At 40.0% G+C, this 16,883-nt stretch overlaps 1 protein-coding gene across 1 annotated transcript in view; it reads right to left on the bottom strand.

Moving 5' to 3' along the window:
• Positions 1–16,883, bottom strand: part of LOC118405158 (ATP-dependent 6-phosphofructokinase, muscle type-like) — a 52,293-nt gene that overhangs the window by 12,924 nt on the left and 22,486 nt on the right. The window contains exons 18-19 of the mRNA XM_035804583.1: positions 16,600–16,711; positions 15,987–16,089 (exon numbers count right to left, since the gene is read on the bottom strand). Coding sequence (XP_035660476.1) covers positions 15,987–16,089; positions 16,600–16,711 — 215 coding nt within the window. The remainder of the gene's footprint in view (positions 1–15,986; positions 16,090–16,599; positions 16,712–16,883) is intronic.

Genomic DNA, 16,883 nt, shown 5'->3' with positions numbered 1-16,883 from the left:
CATGGGCTCTGAGCTTTTGGTGTGGCGTGCTGGGTTTGTAACCTGGCGGCCCAGGTTTGGCGCGGGTTGGAATTCCAGGAGCCAGGATACTGTTTCTACTTGCCTTTTGCACATAGTTATGCACAATGATAATCTAGTAATCTAGACCCCATTCACACTCAGGAAAACGATTCGAATAAAAAATTTATCCAAATAAAAATTTTTCTATCCGATCCAAAATTGTGTGCCCTCAGTCTTATCTGAATAAAACATAAGTTGCATTTCACAGATGTATTGCTACGTCTTGTGGTAGTTGGTGGTGAGATTCACTTTATTTCTGCACTGGTCAAGGCATTTCTCAACTCCATGCTCCGCCATTCCTTCGGATATTATCTTCATATCATAATGTCCCTGTTTTTATTAACCTTCCCGAGCCTTTTCTGTGTCTCCTCCCACCCCCAGATGGAAATAAACAGCTTGTTCCGGTGTCCACTTGGCGAATGATGAAGATTTCCATTTCTTTCCACTTATTGTTGTTGGAAGTAAAATACGGCGGAAAATGCTCGCTGAAAAACGAAGCGATAAGGCGTGTGTAGTGTTTCCGGCGCGATGCGATCGCGAAGTATGACCCCAAGTTCCAGGATGGATGGCGCTACACCTCGGAATTAGCGGAATCCTATCCACTTGCGCGTTCACACTGCTGAATTGCACGAATCGGGACTCCCCGCAGTGCAGTTCTATCCACCTCCCCGAGGTGGATTGCGAAGGATTCACTTCGACAAAATCCAAGTGATTTGGGAGCGTTCACACTACAGAAACTTATTCGAATCGGGTCGTTTTATTCGGATAACATGTTTTATTCGAATCGTTTTTCTGAGTGTGAATGGGGTCCTAATCTGTCTTGTCTATACAGTGGAAGCCAGTTAATTGAACAACTTATTACCACACATTTTGCACCAATTTTGTGGCAAATGGGTGCATTAAAAGAGCTTCTAATGTTACAGTATTGTAACACTCTCCATTCTATTGTGATTTGGTGGTGGATGATTCCTTAGTATTAAATGACAGAGCCGGCCCGCCATGTTTACAGTATGCATGTAAAGTTACGTGTATGTAGGTTGGCTTCATGTAGGAAAGAGTATTGTGAAATGAAAGTTCTGCTGAATAGGACCTCATCTACATAATTAACGAGTAAATGCCATAATGAGTTGTACTGGTAAATGATGAGGGCTTGATAATTAGGGAACAAGTATCTTGGCAGTGACATTAGAAATTTAAAGTATTACAAATGCTGTGTTATAAGGTACAAAATGATAAAGACTTCATTTGCAAACTCCACAACTGGACTTAACATAATGATTGAACTTGGCCAAACTTTGCTCCTTGCATGACCATTGTTTCTCAGACCAAGGATTGAAAGCCCAGCCAAACACTGCTAGAGTGCAGTATGACCAGTGCAGTAGCTTAGTGCCCTGGGGTTTACAGACCACATTTGTTTGTTTAAGGATTACACACAGGCTTTACAGATGCTTGTTTGTAACAGGGCATCCCCAGGTGGTGTCATTTAGCATCCTTGACATGACAGGCTGAGGGAGCCCTTATGTACATTGTACTCACCTGCTTTGTCAGTGCAGTACAGAACTGTTCTTTCACAGTTTGGTTTTTATATCTATAGGCACAGAGGCACAGTATTCAGTGTCAGCTTTTCAAAGATCATGGGATATCAATGGTTACAGGTATCTATCCTGTCATGTATCTGCTGATTTGCAGTGAACTACTTTATGAACAGATTGAATAGTAATCCTGCTGATTTTATCCTAGCCCAAAAATGTCTTCAGGTGATTTGATAGGGTTAAAGTTCTAATTAATCATCTTCAGTAAAATGGGGTAGGTAAAGCCAAGCACAATTTTGAGACAGTGGAGGTGGACTGTAATTTGGTGTGACCTGACCTCCACTCAGGTGTGAACTGCCCAGAGAGTATCATATGTACCTTTCTCCTTCATTGTTGGCATGGGTACCAAACTAGAAAGTGGGCCAAGCTTTTTTTTCCATGATCCTCTGTCACTTTTTTTATAAAGCTGACATGTCGACAGGGCAAATCTAGTTAACTACCAAAAAGTATAGTATATAAAGCCCTTTCATCCACCAACCATAGTCTATACAGCAGACTCTATAGCTTGGACAAATAGTGGACAAACAGAGAGATATAGCATATTTGTGTATACCCTATATGGCCAAATTCTGTAGTCTGGTTGAGACTACACCAACTGCAACAATTGTACTTGTCTGGAGTTCATCGATCTACATTTTGTAAATTTGCAGAAAAAAATTACTACTGCAGAAATGAATTTCTTTTAATCAAATTATCAAGTACATCTGTGCACTAGAGGGGTAAAATGAAGTTGCCAGGATTTTCTTACACTTCCCCAGCCGACAGTTTTCAAGCAGACGCTTTCTCCTGCCAGTTAGAGTTGGACAAATCTGGTAAAAAATGTTGGGCGTCAGGAGTACTAAGTCCTTAGAGGAGTGCGGGTATGCATACTTGTGACATTTTCCTATCCCACATAGAACATACACATTTCAGATTGTTAACTCTATTGGCCAGCGGTTAAAAGACATATACTTTCAAACGTTTTTAAAAGAAATACATAATGATAACGAAAGGCAGAGCTGCCAAAAATAATTTAAGATCATATAGATTATTCAAAACTACATATAATGAAGAAAAATATCTAAGTAATGAGAATATGAGGGACAGGAATGCTGCCACCCAACTAAGGATTAGCTGCCATAAACTTCATATTGAAACAGGAAGACATACTCACACCCCTCTGGAACAAAGACTATGCAATCATTGTAATTTTGATAGAATAGAGGACGAACGTCATTTTGTAGAAGAGTATAGAGAAATGAACTGTATAAGGTTATACAAAACCAACTTCCTTATTTCATGCACCTGAAATAAGTTCTGTAGAAAAATTCATATTCCTAATGCAACTAGACATCATAAAACATATGTGCTCTTTTATCTCCACTATAACAGAAAAGCGAGGAGAAGTTGAATTTATCCAGCAATAGTCTCATTTTGTATCTGTGAACTGTATCTTTTCAACATGTATTTTCGACCTGTACTTAGCCCGGTGTGGCATAAATGTGCAATAAAGGTCTTCATTCATTCATTCATTCAATATAATACGCATGTACAGAGGTCCCCTCCTTCACCTTAAAAACCCAAGTGTATGCCAGGCAGACGGGTCACATGTCCGATCCATCTAGCCTGCATGGCACATACAACCGTCACAGCCACACTGAAAACACCGCGTCCTGTACATACACAACAACCATTAGATGTTACTGATGGTGCAGTCACATGTCCGATCCATCTAGCCTGCATGGCACATACAACCGTCACAGCCACAAACACCGCGTCCTGTACATAATAGTACACAACAACCATTAGATGTTACTCAGATGGTGCAGTCACATGTCCGATCCATCTAGCCTGCATGGCACACACAGCCGTCACAGCCACACACACCGCGCGCTGCACCTACACAACAAACGGCCACTGTCTGCCTTATTAGACGTATTAACCACAGTGTCTTCTGAGATAGACGGATGCCAACAACAGAGGTCCAGACAGCCCATTTAATAACTTGACTTCCTTTATATTTTCTAACTGTGGCCTCGCGTGGCGTAAGAGAAGAGTGTTTGGTTCGTAACCCAGAGATCCCAGGCTCAAATCTGCTGATACATCACTGACCTTAATTGTGCCCTTGGGAAACCTGGTGTGGTTTACCAGGTAGGCAAAACAAACAAAATGTTAGTAAGGGTAACCTTATATGGACCAATAGTGGAGAAATGTTGTAAGAAAAAAAAGGTTTTGTATTTGACATTTCATTATGCAATATTTCTCTTCCCCGTAACTGATAAACAAGACCTGCTTTCAGTTTTTGTCCCTCCCGCTAATTCTTTCTTTTTGTTGGTGGAGGTAGAAATATATAGAACTTTGTAACAATATAGCAAGCCTTGGAAGGCATTAACCATAATGGGTTACTAAGGCATTGCATTGGAAAAGGTAAACGTTGATTCAATTGAAAGCTGGATCCAATGTTGTTCATTTTCATTGTGACGTACACAAACCACTTAAGGCGAAAAGATAATGAAGTTCAGAATTTTTGGAAGGGCTGGCCATGGGTGCAAGTTTTTTTTTTAACATTAGCAGATTTCCATCCTAGAACTGCATGAGGGACGTGTCCAAGAGAAATGTACACAGCCCAGAGACAGAAGTGTAACACTGATGTCCTTTAGGGATTTCAGTTTGACCTTTGTGTGACTCTAACAACCACAGACTTGGTAACCCTTTGACCCTTCTCTTAGTGACCTAGAAATGGGTGTAAGTTACACATTTTTGTACAGAACCGTAACCATCTGATTATAGCCTCTAACACCTAGGGATTCACTGATCCAGACCACTCTCTCTCCAACATTTTAACAGCTGGGGGTAAAGTCTATAAGGCCAGAGGAAGACGATTCAATGTCTTTGTACTTTTGCATAGTTGCTTGGTGACACTTTGAACCAATTTTATGTTATATGTTTCCTGGGAACCGGTGGGAGCTTTTATTAAGTTGGTCTCTGCTGTCACTGTGGCCAAGTTCCTAGACTGGATCAAACTTTCCCTCACTACTACCAAAGATGGGTTATTTCCATCCAATTTTTGTAGTGAAAATAGGACGTGGGCTTGGTGGCATACTAGTGAAACAGGCAAATGATATCACTTTGTCGGGCACTTCGGACTTGGAGAAGCTTCGCTGCAGTGTTGGTACACCAATTAAAGATGGTCGCGCACGGAGGGCAGGGGTGATGATGAAAAGTTTTGTACTTCATAAATGATTAGAGTGGAGTAGATTCACAACATGGGAACAAGAAGATGGAAAGTCATCTATCCCCCAAAAACCGTATATGACTGTGACTTGAAGAGCGGTCGTTCCTACCTGGCCTGACTACTCTATATGAACTCTACTCATATCAACTGTTGCCAAAATATGCAGCAGATCCTTACATCTGCTTGGAGTTTAAGCAAAGAGCTTGTAGAGCAGTGACCACCAATCATGTCTTCCCTATCCTTATAATGCATTTAATGGCAAATAGAAGCTGTCAAAAGTCACCTACCTGACGTTTCGTTCTCGAAAAACTAACATTGAGAGGGTAGCCCGGCTTCTAAAATGTCCATTCTCAACTTTTCGGAACTTTCTGACCGGTGATTTGCATCCAAACGCAACTCGGTGACCTCTGACCCCATCTGGCACTACAATGACAGCTACATAACAAACTTCTTTCTAGTGTTCCAGGCACCCAAAACAGGCTTAAAAGTCTGTTTTTTTCGACATAATAAAAAACCTACAACCCTTACCTGTAGAATACAGCTCCAAGATGCCAACATTTCCAAAGAAAAACACATCTTCTGATACTTTTAAAAATCAATCCTGAGGGGACTCACCGGGGACCTTCTGCGCAGCCGTCAATTAGGGGTCATTGCCCTTGTAGGGGCCCGAACTTGAGAATTGACAAGTTTCAATCATTTCGCATGATGCGAGTAAGAGTTTTCAAACATTATCCCAAGTTTCAAAGCTTTCTGACCAAGAATGCTCCCAGGGGAATGGATCTCATGGCAGGTGTCAGAGGACTTTCCTCAAGGCTTTGGCAGTGGTTTGAGGCATTTGATAGGCTCCATAGCATTAACCAAAAAGTGACACAAACTGAAGAAAAAGTTAAAAGCTGATCTTTGTAGCATAAGGAAAGTATTCTCCCACCATTTACACACCTAAAGTTGTATTGAAAAGCTGCCAGGTTAGACTTTGAAGCATTTTATGAGAGTGCATATTACATTATCAATAAAAGGTACAGAAAGTAAGAAATCAGGCCCAAAACCACTAATATGGCAGAATTTCTCAAGAAATTTCAGTCAGTTGAGTCAGGTAAAGCCTTTCTTTTGCCCATATAACCAATTTTTGGGAACATATTGGCCCCCAATGATATATAAGCCCCAAAGGACACACCTACCCCCCCCCCTCATTCTATGCACTCTCATCATCTGCTCCAAAGTGTGGTCTAACAGCATTTAGATACAAATTTTGGTGTCTAAACTGATGGAGAGTAGTCCCCTTATGACAGGGTGAGCAGATTTTACCATTTTCCCCTGTTTGTGCCACTTTTTGCTAAACAATATGAAGTCTAACCAAAGCCACAAACCTTACCACATCCCTCCTGACACCTGTGCTCCCTGGGGACCAATCCTTGGAGTAGGGTCTCCGTGAAGTCTTTAAAACTTGTGACAATGCTTGACAACCCTTCCCGCATCACTTGAAGTGTCTTGACACCTGCTAATTTTGAACTTGACTACCCTGCCGAACATGGCAGGGGCCCGAACTTGAGAATTGACAAGTTTCAATCATTTCGCATGATGCGAGTAAGAGTTTTCAAACATTATCCCAAGTTTCAAAGCTTTCTGACCAAGAATGCTCCCAGGGGAATGGATCTCATGGCAGGTGTCAGAGGACTTTCCTCAAGGCTTTGGCAGTGGTTTGAGGCATTTGATAGGCTCCATAGCATTAACCAAAAAGTGACACAAACTGAAGAAAAAGTTAAAAGCTGATCTTTGTAGCATAAGGAAAGTATTCTCCCACCATTTACACACCTAAAGTTGTATTGAAAAGCTGCCAGGTTAGACTTTGAAGCATTTTATGAGAGTGCATATTACATTATCAATAAAAGGTACAGAAAGTAAGAAATCAGGCCCAAAACCACTAAAATGGCAGAATTTCTCAAGAAATTTCAGTCAGTTGAGTCAGGTAAAGCCTTTCTTTTGCCCATATAACCAATTTTTGGGAACATATTGGCCCCCAAGGATATATAAGCCCCAAAGGACACACCTACCCCCCCCCCCTCATTCTATGCACTCTCATCATCTGCTCCAAAGTGTGGTCTAACAGCATTTAGATACAAATTTTGGTGTCTAAACTGATGGAGAGTAGTCCCCTTATGACAGGGTGAGCAGATTTTACCATTTTCCCCTGTTTGTGCCACTTTTTGCTAAACAATATGAAGTCTAACCAAAGCCACAAACCTTACCACATCCCTCCTGACACCTGTGCTCCCTGGGGACCAATCCTTGGAGTAGGGTCTCCGTGAAGTCTTTGAAACTTGTGACAATGCTTGACAACCCTTCCCGCATCACTTGAAGTGTCTTGACACCTGCTAATTTTGAACTTGAATACCCTGCCGAACATGGCAGAGCAGTGACCACCAATCATGTCTTCCCTATCCTTATAATGCATTTAATGGCAAATAGAAGCTGTCAAAAGTCACCTACCTGACGTTTCGTTCTCGAAAAACTAACATTGAGAGGGTAGCCCGGCTTCTAAAATGTCCATTCTCAACTTTTCGGAACTTTCTGACCGGTGATTTGCATCCAAACGCAACTCGGTGACCTCTGACCCCATCTGGCACTACAATGACAGCTACATAACAAACTTCTTTCTAGTGTTCCAGGCACCCAAAACAGGCTTAAAAGTCTGTTTTTTTCGACATAATAAAAAACCTACAACCCTTACCTGTAGAATACAGCTCCAAGATGCCAACATTTCCAAAGAAAAACACATCTTCTGATACTTTTAAAAATCAATCCTGAGGGGACTCACCGGGGACCTTCTGCGCAGCCGTCAATTAGGGGTCATTGCCCTGTAGGGTAGCCCAAGTGAGCACAGTGGGGATAGTCTCACCTAGAGGTCAAGCAAGTAATGTCCAATCTGTGTTTGTGTAGTCCATAGGTAAACAATCCACTGTCTGCTCCATCCTATGGATGATACTAATGGGATCAACCATATGATAAATTTAATGTCAATTTTAGGTAATGATTATCATATGGCTTGACAATGTTTCCAAAGAGAACATTTGGAAAAAAAAGTAGAATCATACACATGATTGTACAAACTGTAGTCTGCTGACATTTAGCCTGGATACCATACCCCAACCTCAAAATATATCTTCCCTGCACGATAGATACTTGATCGGGGTGGGGTTTGGTAGCCAGGCTAGCTGACATTTTGATACTACAAAATGTCTTTGACCTGTTACCCCTAAAACAGACAGGAGTTTCCCTTGTGGCTTAGGACTATACAATGTGGACAGATTGTCACTAACAGTGTACAGATGCCCCTCTCAGTCTCACTGCTTTCCAGTGGAAAGAATCTTTCACTGAGGATCAAGTTGAAGAAATGCATTGAAAAGTCATAGAATGAAAAATTTTCTTTACCTTTATCACAAAATATACTCTTAAGGTAAAGATGACTATATCAACCATCATTGTCATTATGTACGGGTGCTTAACAATTTCAAAACAATTAAGTTTGTAGATGATCTACTTAGTCTTGGAACTGAAAAGGCTGCACCAATTTAAGTTTTTGTGGTTCTTGCACTTTTTCAGAACAGATATGAAGTGACAGGGCATAAAAAAATGCAAAAAGTCTGGGGATATAAGAATGATCAGTTTTCTGCTTGAAAAGCAGTACTCTCTGTACTGTAGCTACGCCTGTTTGTTGCCATTTATCAAAAGTACAGTGTTCATGACTTGTGTCATGATTAACTGCAATGATAAATGTACCCATATTGTAAGAATGTTAAAAATAAAACAAACAAACAACAGCATTTAGGTCAATTTACTGTCCTGAAATGAACGGCTTCATACTCATAGCGATTCAATCAGATGGTGAAAATTTCCTGATTGGGTGTGTGGTGAATTAAAAAAAAAAGATAGCAGCAGCCCCCCCCCCCCCCAAAAAAAAAACACAATTAAATTGGTGTGGTCTAAAGAACCAAGACATGTAGTTGCTGTCAGTGGCTAATAAACGGTGAAAAAATTATCAAAGTTTAGCTAACTTGTACATGTAAGTTCACAAATTTACAATAAGAGTTCTATGCACATCCATGCACATCCATGAATGAATGAATGCACATCCAAAGTTATGGTTACTTATTGCAGAGGTCCAGATAGAAATTTTATAATTTCTTCATCTCTTAGACAAATTTGGTCTTGAGTCAAGCTAACCTTTCCCAATTTTTGTCTCTCTAATCCTAGGCCTGCCACAGGCATTAGCCCCTACACCACCCTGATCCTGGCTAAGGGACTGACACCAGTGACATCTGGGCCAGTCTGACCTGACAGGGTCCCTCTTGCAGGGGTATATTGTTTTGGAATTTTAGACAGAAGCAAAAGGCCTATTTCCATTATTTTCATGCAGGACTGTATTACTACATGTTGTACATGTAGGTGGTTAATTTTATCATATATGACTTTTACTCTACTCTACTCTACTGTACTCTACTACCTCCAAGTCAAAAAATTCAATGCCGTGACCCAGAAAACGTTTTTTTTTCATGCAGAGCCTGACAGGATACAAAAACTACAATGTATGTTCATTCAAGGTATCCATACTAGATCAATGTTTACGTTCTAAAAAAAGTATCTACTTTTTTTAGGATTGTACAGGGTAAGATGTAACATAGTAAAGAGTATAGACTTGCTACAAAGAAACAGGTCATTCTTAACACATTTTACACATGCGTATTAAAATACCATAATGTTACATATAAAATAGCTTGCACAAAGCCAACATGGTGACCTTCATAGAGAACTACAGGGAGAGACATGTGCATGCAAAGCTTGCTTTTCTGGTCTGACCAGATATGTCCAGTATCCCTGATGGGACACCAGGCCTGTTGAGGCTTTGGCTGGGATGGGATTAACCATTACATGCCTGTCAGTCAACTGCTACTGGCCATGTTGTCTCAGGACCAGTGCATGTTGCAAGACAAACATCAAACTAGCTGGCCTGTGGCTGATCTGATCCAGGGAAGGATGTGTAATTCTGAAAATAAGGCAGGAATCAGGTGTAATTGTCAGTGGGTTTTATGCTATATCTTTATGTTTCGGCACACTATTCTGCTGAGGGAAAAGTATACATAGTATCTATATAATTTGTCAATATCTGCCTGCAATTACAGCAATCAATTTGGGAAAGCCATTTAGAGGCATTCATTTCCCAGTGCTCCACATTGCATTGCATTGCAATTGAAAGTTTATAGAGGCCATTCCCACTACAGTAATGTCATTAAGAGGGTCTGGTATTGGCTCTTGTTGTGACATTAGCTACAATGTAAGTGGGTGCCCCCAATGAGTTGTAGTAACCTGGTGGGTGGAGCTATGACAAATCAATTTTCAACTCAAGCCTAGCAGGCTTGACTACTGTATTACCCCTCTCAGGCCACAGTTGGTGTGTCTACAGTTCAGTTCAAACTGCTACACTTAGTGGTATCTGTAACTTACCCAATACTAGTAGTCTGTAGCCATGGTAATGAAGTTCATATGGCTACATGTAGGTAACTGGCTTGTTATGAACCAGTTTAGAGATTTCACTGCCAGAACTTGTAGCTAGCCTGTTAAGTTTGTGCTGCACCAACCTGTTGAAAATTACCCCAGCCTATGCTAATCAACTGGGTGGGCGGGCTGCCCCTATGTGTAGAGATAGTGACAGGCTCCCGATGGTATGGAGGACCAGGGGAAAATTGTTTACAAATCATCCTAGGTTTCTCCTTTTCTTTTCAACTTGTTGCCAAGTTGGAAACGTCTCCAAAGTATCCCTCTTATTTGCCCTCTTATTTGTCCAATAAGATTCTTGCTACAGTTTGCATACGCATTGTGTAATACCAACATTCAGTCACAAAACGTTTGCTACATTTACAGCAAGTAACATACCCTGCCCTAATGTTTCCCAACGACTCTACAGCAACACATGTATGTTCTGTATATTTCTGTGAGTGTGATATAATTCGAATGTTGGTCAGAAGTGTTGAGGAAGGACTGTGAAGTTTTGCCCAATTCAAACATCTTATCATCTATTGAAGTGTCAGATAAAGCCGATATACCTCAGCATTATGAGCACATTGGAGTGGATCGTCACCATATTGCCGCTCTGTGTAATCACAGTTGAACGTAAAATTACCTGGCAGATAATAGCACATGTGTAAGGTGTCTGCTTGTAAACATTCAAAGACTAATGGTATTCTGGTAAACAATAGGGCAGATATATAATGTGTCATTCTCAAGGCTCACATCTTCATGCATAGTGAGCCAACATAGTTAGATTTATTTGTGTTATCGTTACAATTTCGTTCAATTTGCTCACGAAAAATCAACACTAAAAAAGACCCCATTCTTCAAGGTCTCATTCATGTCATGTGATGTATTTCACTACATTGAAAGTAAAATATATGTTTATAGACTCATTTTCATAGTCGCGGACCCAAAAAATTGCACAAGAAATTTCCATCCTATTCATTCCTTCTTAAGCATATTCACTCTACATTGCATATCATGATAAAGAAATGCCAATGACCAAATACCATACCGTTCTTAATCTTGTTTATAGCAATTAAAAACTGCTACGAGTCGCTCCCCGAGGAGATACTAAGGGCTGTTAGCATACGACCGCACCACTCAGAGCACAGGACTGTTTACCATCCCAGTATAGGACATCAAATGGAGGTCCCATGTTTGAGGAGAGCCACACCTCAAGCACATGTAAGAACCACCACATTTATGAAAAAGAGTCAACCCAGTTTCATTGAAAATGCCTTCATATTAACCTTGATATCTAGGTTATTAGGCAAAAATTGCATTAGCCTTTGCTGGACGGCCAACAATATTACACCTCACCTGGCCTTTTAGGAAATTAAAAAAAATCTCTGCGGGGGCACAACCACGCATATTATCCTTACACGAATCCTGACCAGATTGGAACTCTAACCTGGAACCTTTGAAAAATATTCCATTTTTAAGATGATTTGCAACGAAATGGCAGAAGCTTTCCTTTCCAGACAGTAAACAAGATGCTGTATAATATGTGGAACAGTAGTGTTCAAGACTGTATTAAGCCTTTTGGTCGAACGGTTTGCATCACATGTTCAATTTGTAATCTTCTGCCCCGGGTTCGATCCCAGGTAGCGGCATGTTGTTTCTTTCTGTTCTACTCGCCCCTCTTGTTTTTCACTGGTTCTCACACCGATCCTGTGAGTAACAGGCTTAAGAACGTGCACCACACAGTGAGTAACAGGCTAGTAGATGTGCCACACTGAGTAACAGGCTAGAGATGTGCCGAAGACGCCTAACGGCTTAAGCTTTTTGGCCCGAACGGTTTCCACGTTCGATTTGTGATCTGCCGGCCCGGGCTCGATCCCGGGTGGCGTCATGTTGTTTCTGTTGTACTCGCCCCTCTGGTTGTTTCATATGATCCACTTCTTCCTTAAATTTTTTGGCGGTTTGCCTTCAGGTATCAAAGGAATAGTTGCAGAACAAACCCCCACCCCACCCCACCCCCCAGGGTCAAGCAACAGGGCCGAGTTCAATGTAGGTCACCCAATGATTAAAGAAAAACCATTATGATTGCATGTCAATTGACTATTTCTTATCATCTTTGGTTTGGGTGGCCTAAAAAACATTGCTGGAGATGTTAGGAGAACAACAGTCGCCCGACTATCAGTCTAGAGTAGGGTTATTGTAAAAGACTCTAACATCTTGAAATAACTGCGGTATTGCGTATTATTTCATATTTTGTACTTTGATGTAGAATTCTGCATATGGGTTGCAGAATTCTGCATGATTGTGGTGTGCAGAATTCTGCATGAGGTTTGCAAAATTCTGCGGTCAAATGACCTAGTTCCGTGGGACCTGCCGATGTCACCTACGTAACCATCATCATATACTATATAACTGTATGTCATATTCTATAATTGACTTAATTCAATCTCAAACTATGTCATAATAATCAAAGTTTTCTGGATTTAGAGTGTTTTTCCGGATTATTAGTGTAGCCTATTACATGAATATAGGGTAAAGTCTACCATGTTTGTTAGCTAATATAGTATTAAGTCGTTGCAATGGAGCAATAGAAATCCTCCCCATATTGCATTCCTTTTCCCACAATGGATCAATTATAAATCTTGTTGTCTTAAAGTTGTGATAACATCATAAGGTTGTGCTTTTTCTGATTCAAAATAAGTTAATAAAGTAAAAATGCATACTTCTTTCACATTACATACATTATACAATTATTAGCCTGATTTAATCGTGCTACTTATTGGCCCGTCCCCCATTGCTGCGAACCCGAACGAGATGGCATACTAGTAGTCCGACGAGGACAACATCTGCTTGACGATATTCAAGGCTTAATGCGCGGTCATAACCAAGACCTGAACCACTTAACCGGACGGTGTAGGGATGAAAACTGAAATTGTTACATCCATGATAAAAACAGCTACCGCGAAAAAAAAATGTGCATCATTACGTAATGGAGTACAGACGACATGCCAAACCACATACGATTGCGGCAAACGGAACATAGAGTTATAGGTGAGAACACTCAACGCATAAAGTGTTCACAAGACTCTTTCGCTGGAGGTTACCCTCCAGTCACAGAGTAATAAAGAAAGAAAAATAATCATTAGTCCCTAGAACATCAAAAAGCTTTCAGTATTGTACTAAACTCTCCAAATATTTTTTGATCAAATTGATTAATACCTGACAATGCCTGACAAAAGTTAGGTTACGAAAACAATTTCAGGGGCAAGTATAGAAACTCTTCTTGTTTATGTGTTTTTTGATATCTTATAAACAATTGGCATTTGTGGTGTGCTTACCGCCCCTCATTTATGCCAAAAATATTCACTATGAAGGCATGCAGTGACAGTCTTTATACGCATAGGGAATGCATGGGCAGGGGCTGCATGTGATTAGTGAGTGTGATTTTGTTCTACGAACAAACCTTGCATCAAAGGTTTCAGCATTTAATGGACTCCCGGACCGGTGTTTAATTTCTTTCTTTTTTAGATGTTTGGAGACACATTTAGAACTTAAAACATGATTGTATATTCTGTTTGTCCTGAAAAATGCTAATATATCCACAATTCCATATAGGGGTACACTCCCTCCTTACTCGTTCTTCTTGTTTTCTTGATATTTAACTCAACATGTTTCCAAAAGAGTCACAATTTTTTAGAATAATGCCTACTGGAAGAGCAGCATGACGATAAAGCCTTTAAATTTGTAATCTCCAGGCAGATTTAATGGTGGCATAAAATAGTATCAAAATTCAAAGCTGGCCAAGAAGTACATTTTTGTAAAGCCGGCCGAGGAGTAGCTGATAGACACAGCATTATCTAGGAAGAATAAAATGGATGATATTTGATGACGAACTTGAAGGCACTTACAGGTATAAACACTGTTAGCACCATTACATGATATTATTTATGACTGGAGCAGCCTATGGTATTCTTGTCTGGTTTGATGTAAGAAAGGATTGATTGAAACATTAATATGTCCTTCCTGAATCAGGTTTTCTGTAGTAATTTGTGTTTCTTCTTGCAGAAAAAATTTATTATCATGAGATAAATTGTGTCATACACAGCAGTGACAGTTGTTGAAATAAGTGGAAGTACAATCTTAAACTGGAGTGTTATTAATAATAATAATATATGGATAAGCCTTATGCATATTTCTTTGATCCAATATGCATAACCCTTGGAAGCCTTATGCATAATTATGCATAACCCTTGGAACCCTTATGCATAATTATGCATAATCCTTGGAACCCTTATGCATAACCCTTGGAACCCTTATGCATAATTATGCATAACCCTTGGAACCCTTATGCATAACCTTGGAACCCTTATGCATAACCTTGGAACCCTTATGCATAATTATGCATAGCCCTTGGCATAATTATGCATAACCTTTGAAACCTTATGCATAATTATGCATAACCCTTGAACATTATGCATAATTATGCATAATTATGTACAGTTATGCCAATTTAGATTAATCCCTAGGGGGTCGTTATTGGCTGCTATGTATTTCTTACATCATTTATACTTACAGCTTACGATATCAGCCCACCTGGGTGTACGGTTGCTGAGATATAGGAGGCCACTCCCAAATAATAATGGAATTCCCAAATAAAACCGGAGGGTGTTTTTATCAAAACCTATTAAGTCAAAATGGCATGGAAAGAATGCAGAACAAGTGTGTTTGCATGAATGGCTTTCTGGAAAATCAATTTTACCATCAGAAAGTTAGATATTGACAGTTAAATTCACAGGTAACCCCCCAAATTTTATCAAAATTTACAAACTTTACTTAGTTTCATGTAATCTAAAGTGTATTTTTATACTGCCCATATTAACTCCAAAAGAAACATAAAATTAACATTAGAAAGAGGCCATTTACATCAGAGCCCACCAACCTTCCCTCAACCGAGACGAGGGCCGATACCGACTGCCAAGCACCTTTGACCCATTGCTGACGTCACACTTCCGTTCCGGCTTTGGGTCATTTCAACTTGAGAAGGATCAGAGGACTGATCGAAAGCTTGTTGGCAAGCACTTTATTTTGTGTACAGATATAAGGTTTCAAAATTGTAACATAATATTGATCACAGATGAACTAACATTGATTCAAGTATAAAGTTAAGATATTTCAGCTGACCTTCCTCCCAGTGTAGTTGTTGTGCATCTTCTCAATTTCTTTGTGTCTCAGACACCTTCCTCAGAGATTCTTACTGGATTTCTGCTTCTGGCTGCTATCTATGTATCCAATGAATGCGGCACTTTTGCATTGAGAACACAATCCCAAACATGGCTCAGTTTATATTCCACCCCCCCCCTACCTCCTTATAGCCATGTTTGGGTTTGTGCTCTCAAAAGCACCACCTACATCAGCTCTATATAGCAGTGAGAAGCAGAACTCCAGTCAGAAGCTCTGAGGAAGATGTCTGAGAGGCACCGAAACCTAAGTGTCTGAGTACAAATTGATTGTGAAAAAGAATTCTCCTATTCCATATTCTACCAACCTGATGAAGTTATTTTCATAAATCAATTAAACATATTTCCGCTCACCTTCCTCCTTGTAGTTGTTGTGCATTTTCTCTGCGATGAAGGCCACAGACTTGGCTGCCAGCTTGGTGCCCAAGTTGCGGTCAAATGGTGAAGGACAACCACCCTGGGATCAATCAATCAATCAGTCAATCAATCAGTCAATCAATCAATCAATCAATCAATCAATATTCATTGATCAATATGGCATATATGAAATATGTCTCACCATAAAATCTACGTCAATCAAATTGCATCAATATCCAATAACTGTAGACAGAACAAGACATGGAAAATTCCCTCCTTTTAATTGCTCTTTGGTTCTTACTATCTGTCTTCAATTAAATTTTGTGTCTGTCTGTCTGTCTGTCTATCTGTCTCTCTGTCTGTCTGTCAACACAATAACTTGAGAAGCCCAGGATTGATTGCCTTGATACTTGGTACATGATGGTTGGTCTTGATGAGACCTTAGAATAATGACATTTTGGACAATTTTTTGGTAGTAGACACCTCTTCAGCATGGAAAGAAGTGGCATAAGTTTGGGCCCCCTGCATACATGACTTGGAACTGCAGGGCCATTTTTGTTATCTTCACAATAAAAGGCATTTTTTAAAACAAACCAAAGGAATCACGAACCTGTTGCATGTGTCCGAGGACATTTTTCCGTGCAGAGAAAATGCCTTTCCCCTCCTCGCAATACAGCTGGTAGATAAAGTCAGTGGTGTAGTTCTCATTGCACTTCTCGTTTCTGGCAAACAATAATTCATTTCATTTCAATCAACTAACCAATCAATCAATCAAACAATCAATATTTATTGATCAATATGGCAGACATGGAATATAAATGTATCAACCCAATTTTTAAAACCAAATCAGATCAAAATCTGGTCTATGTAAACATTACTTATAATAACTTGCCA

This window comes from Branchiostoma floridae, chromosome 17 (assembly GCF_000003815.2).
Source record: "Branchiostoma floridae strain S238N-H82 chromosome 17, Bfl_VNyyK, whole genome shotgun sequence".
Lineage (NCBI taxonomy): Eukaryota > Metazoa > Chordata > Leptocardii > Amphioxiformes > Branchiostomatidae > Branchiostoma > Branchiostoma floridae.
Note: the sequence above shows the minus strand (reverse complement) of the source record. Positions and strands in the feature narration are given on the sequence as shown.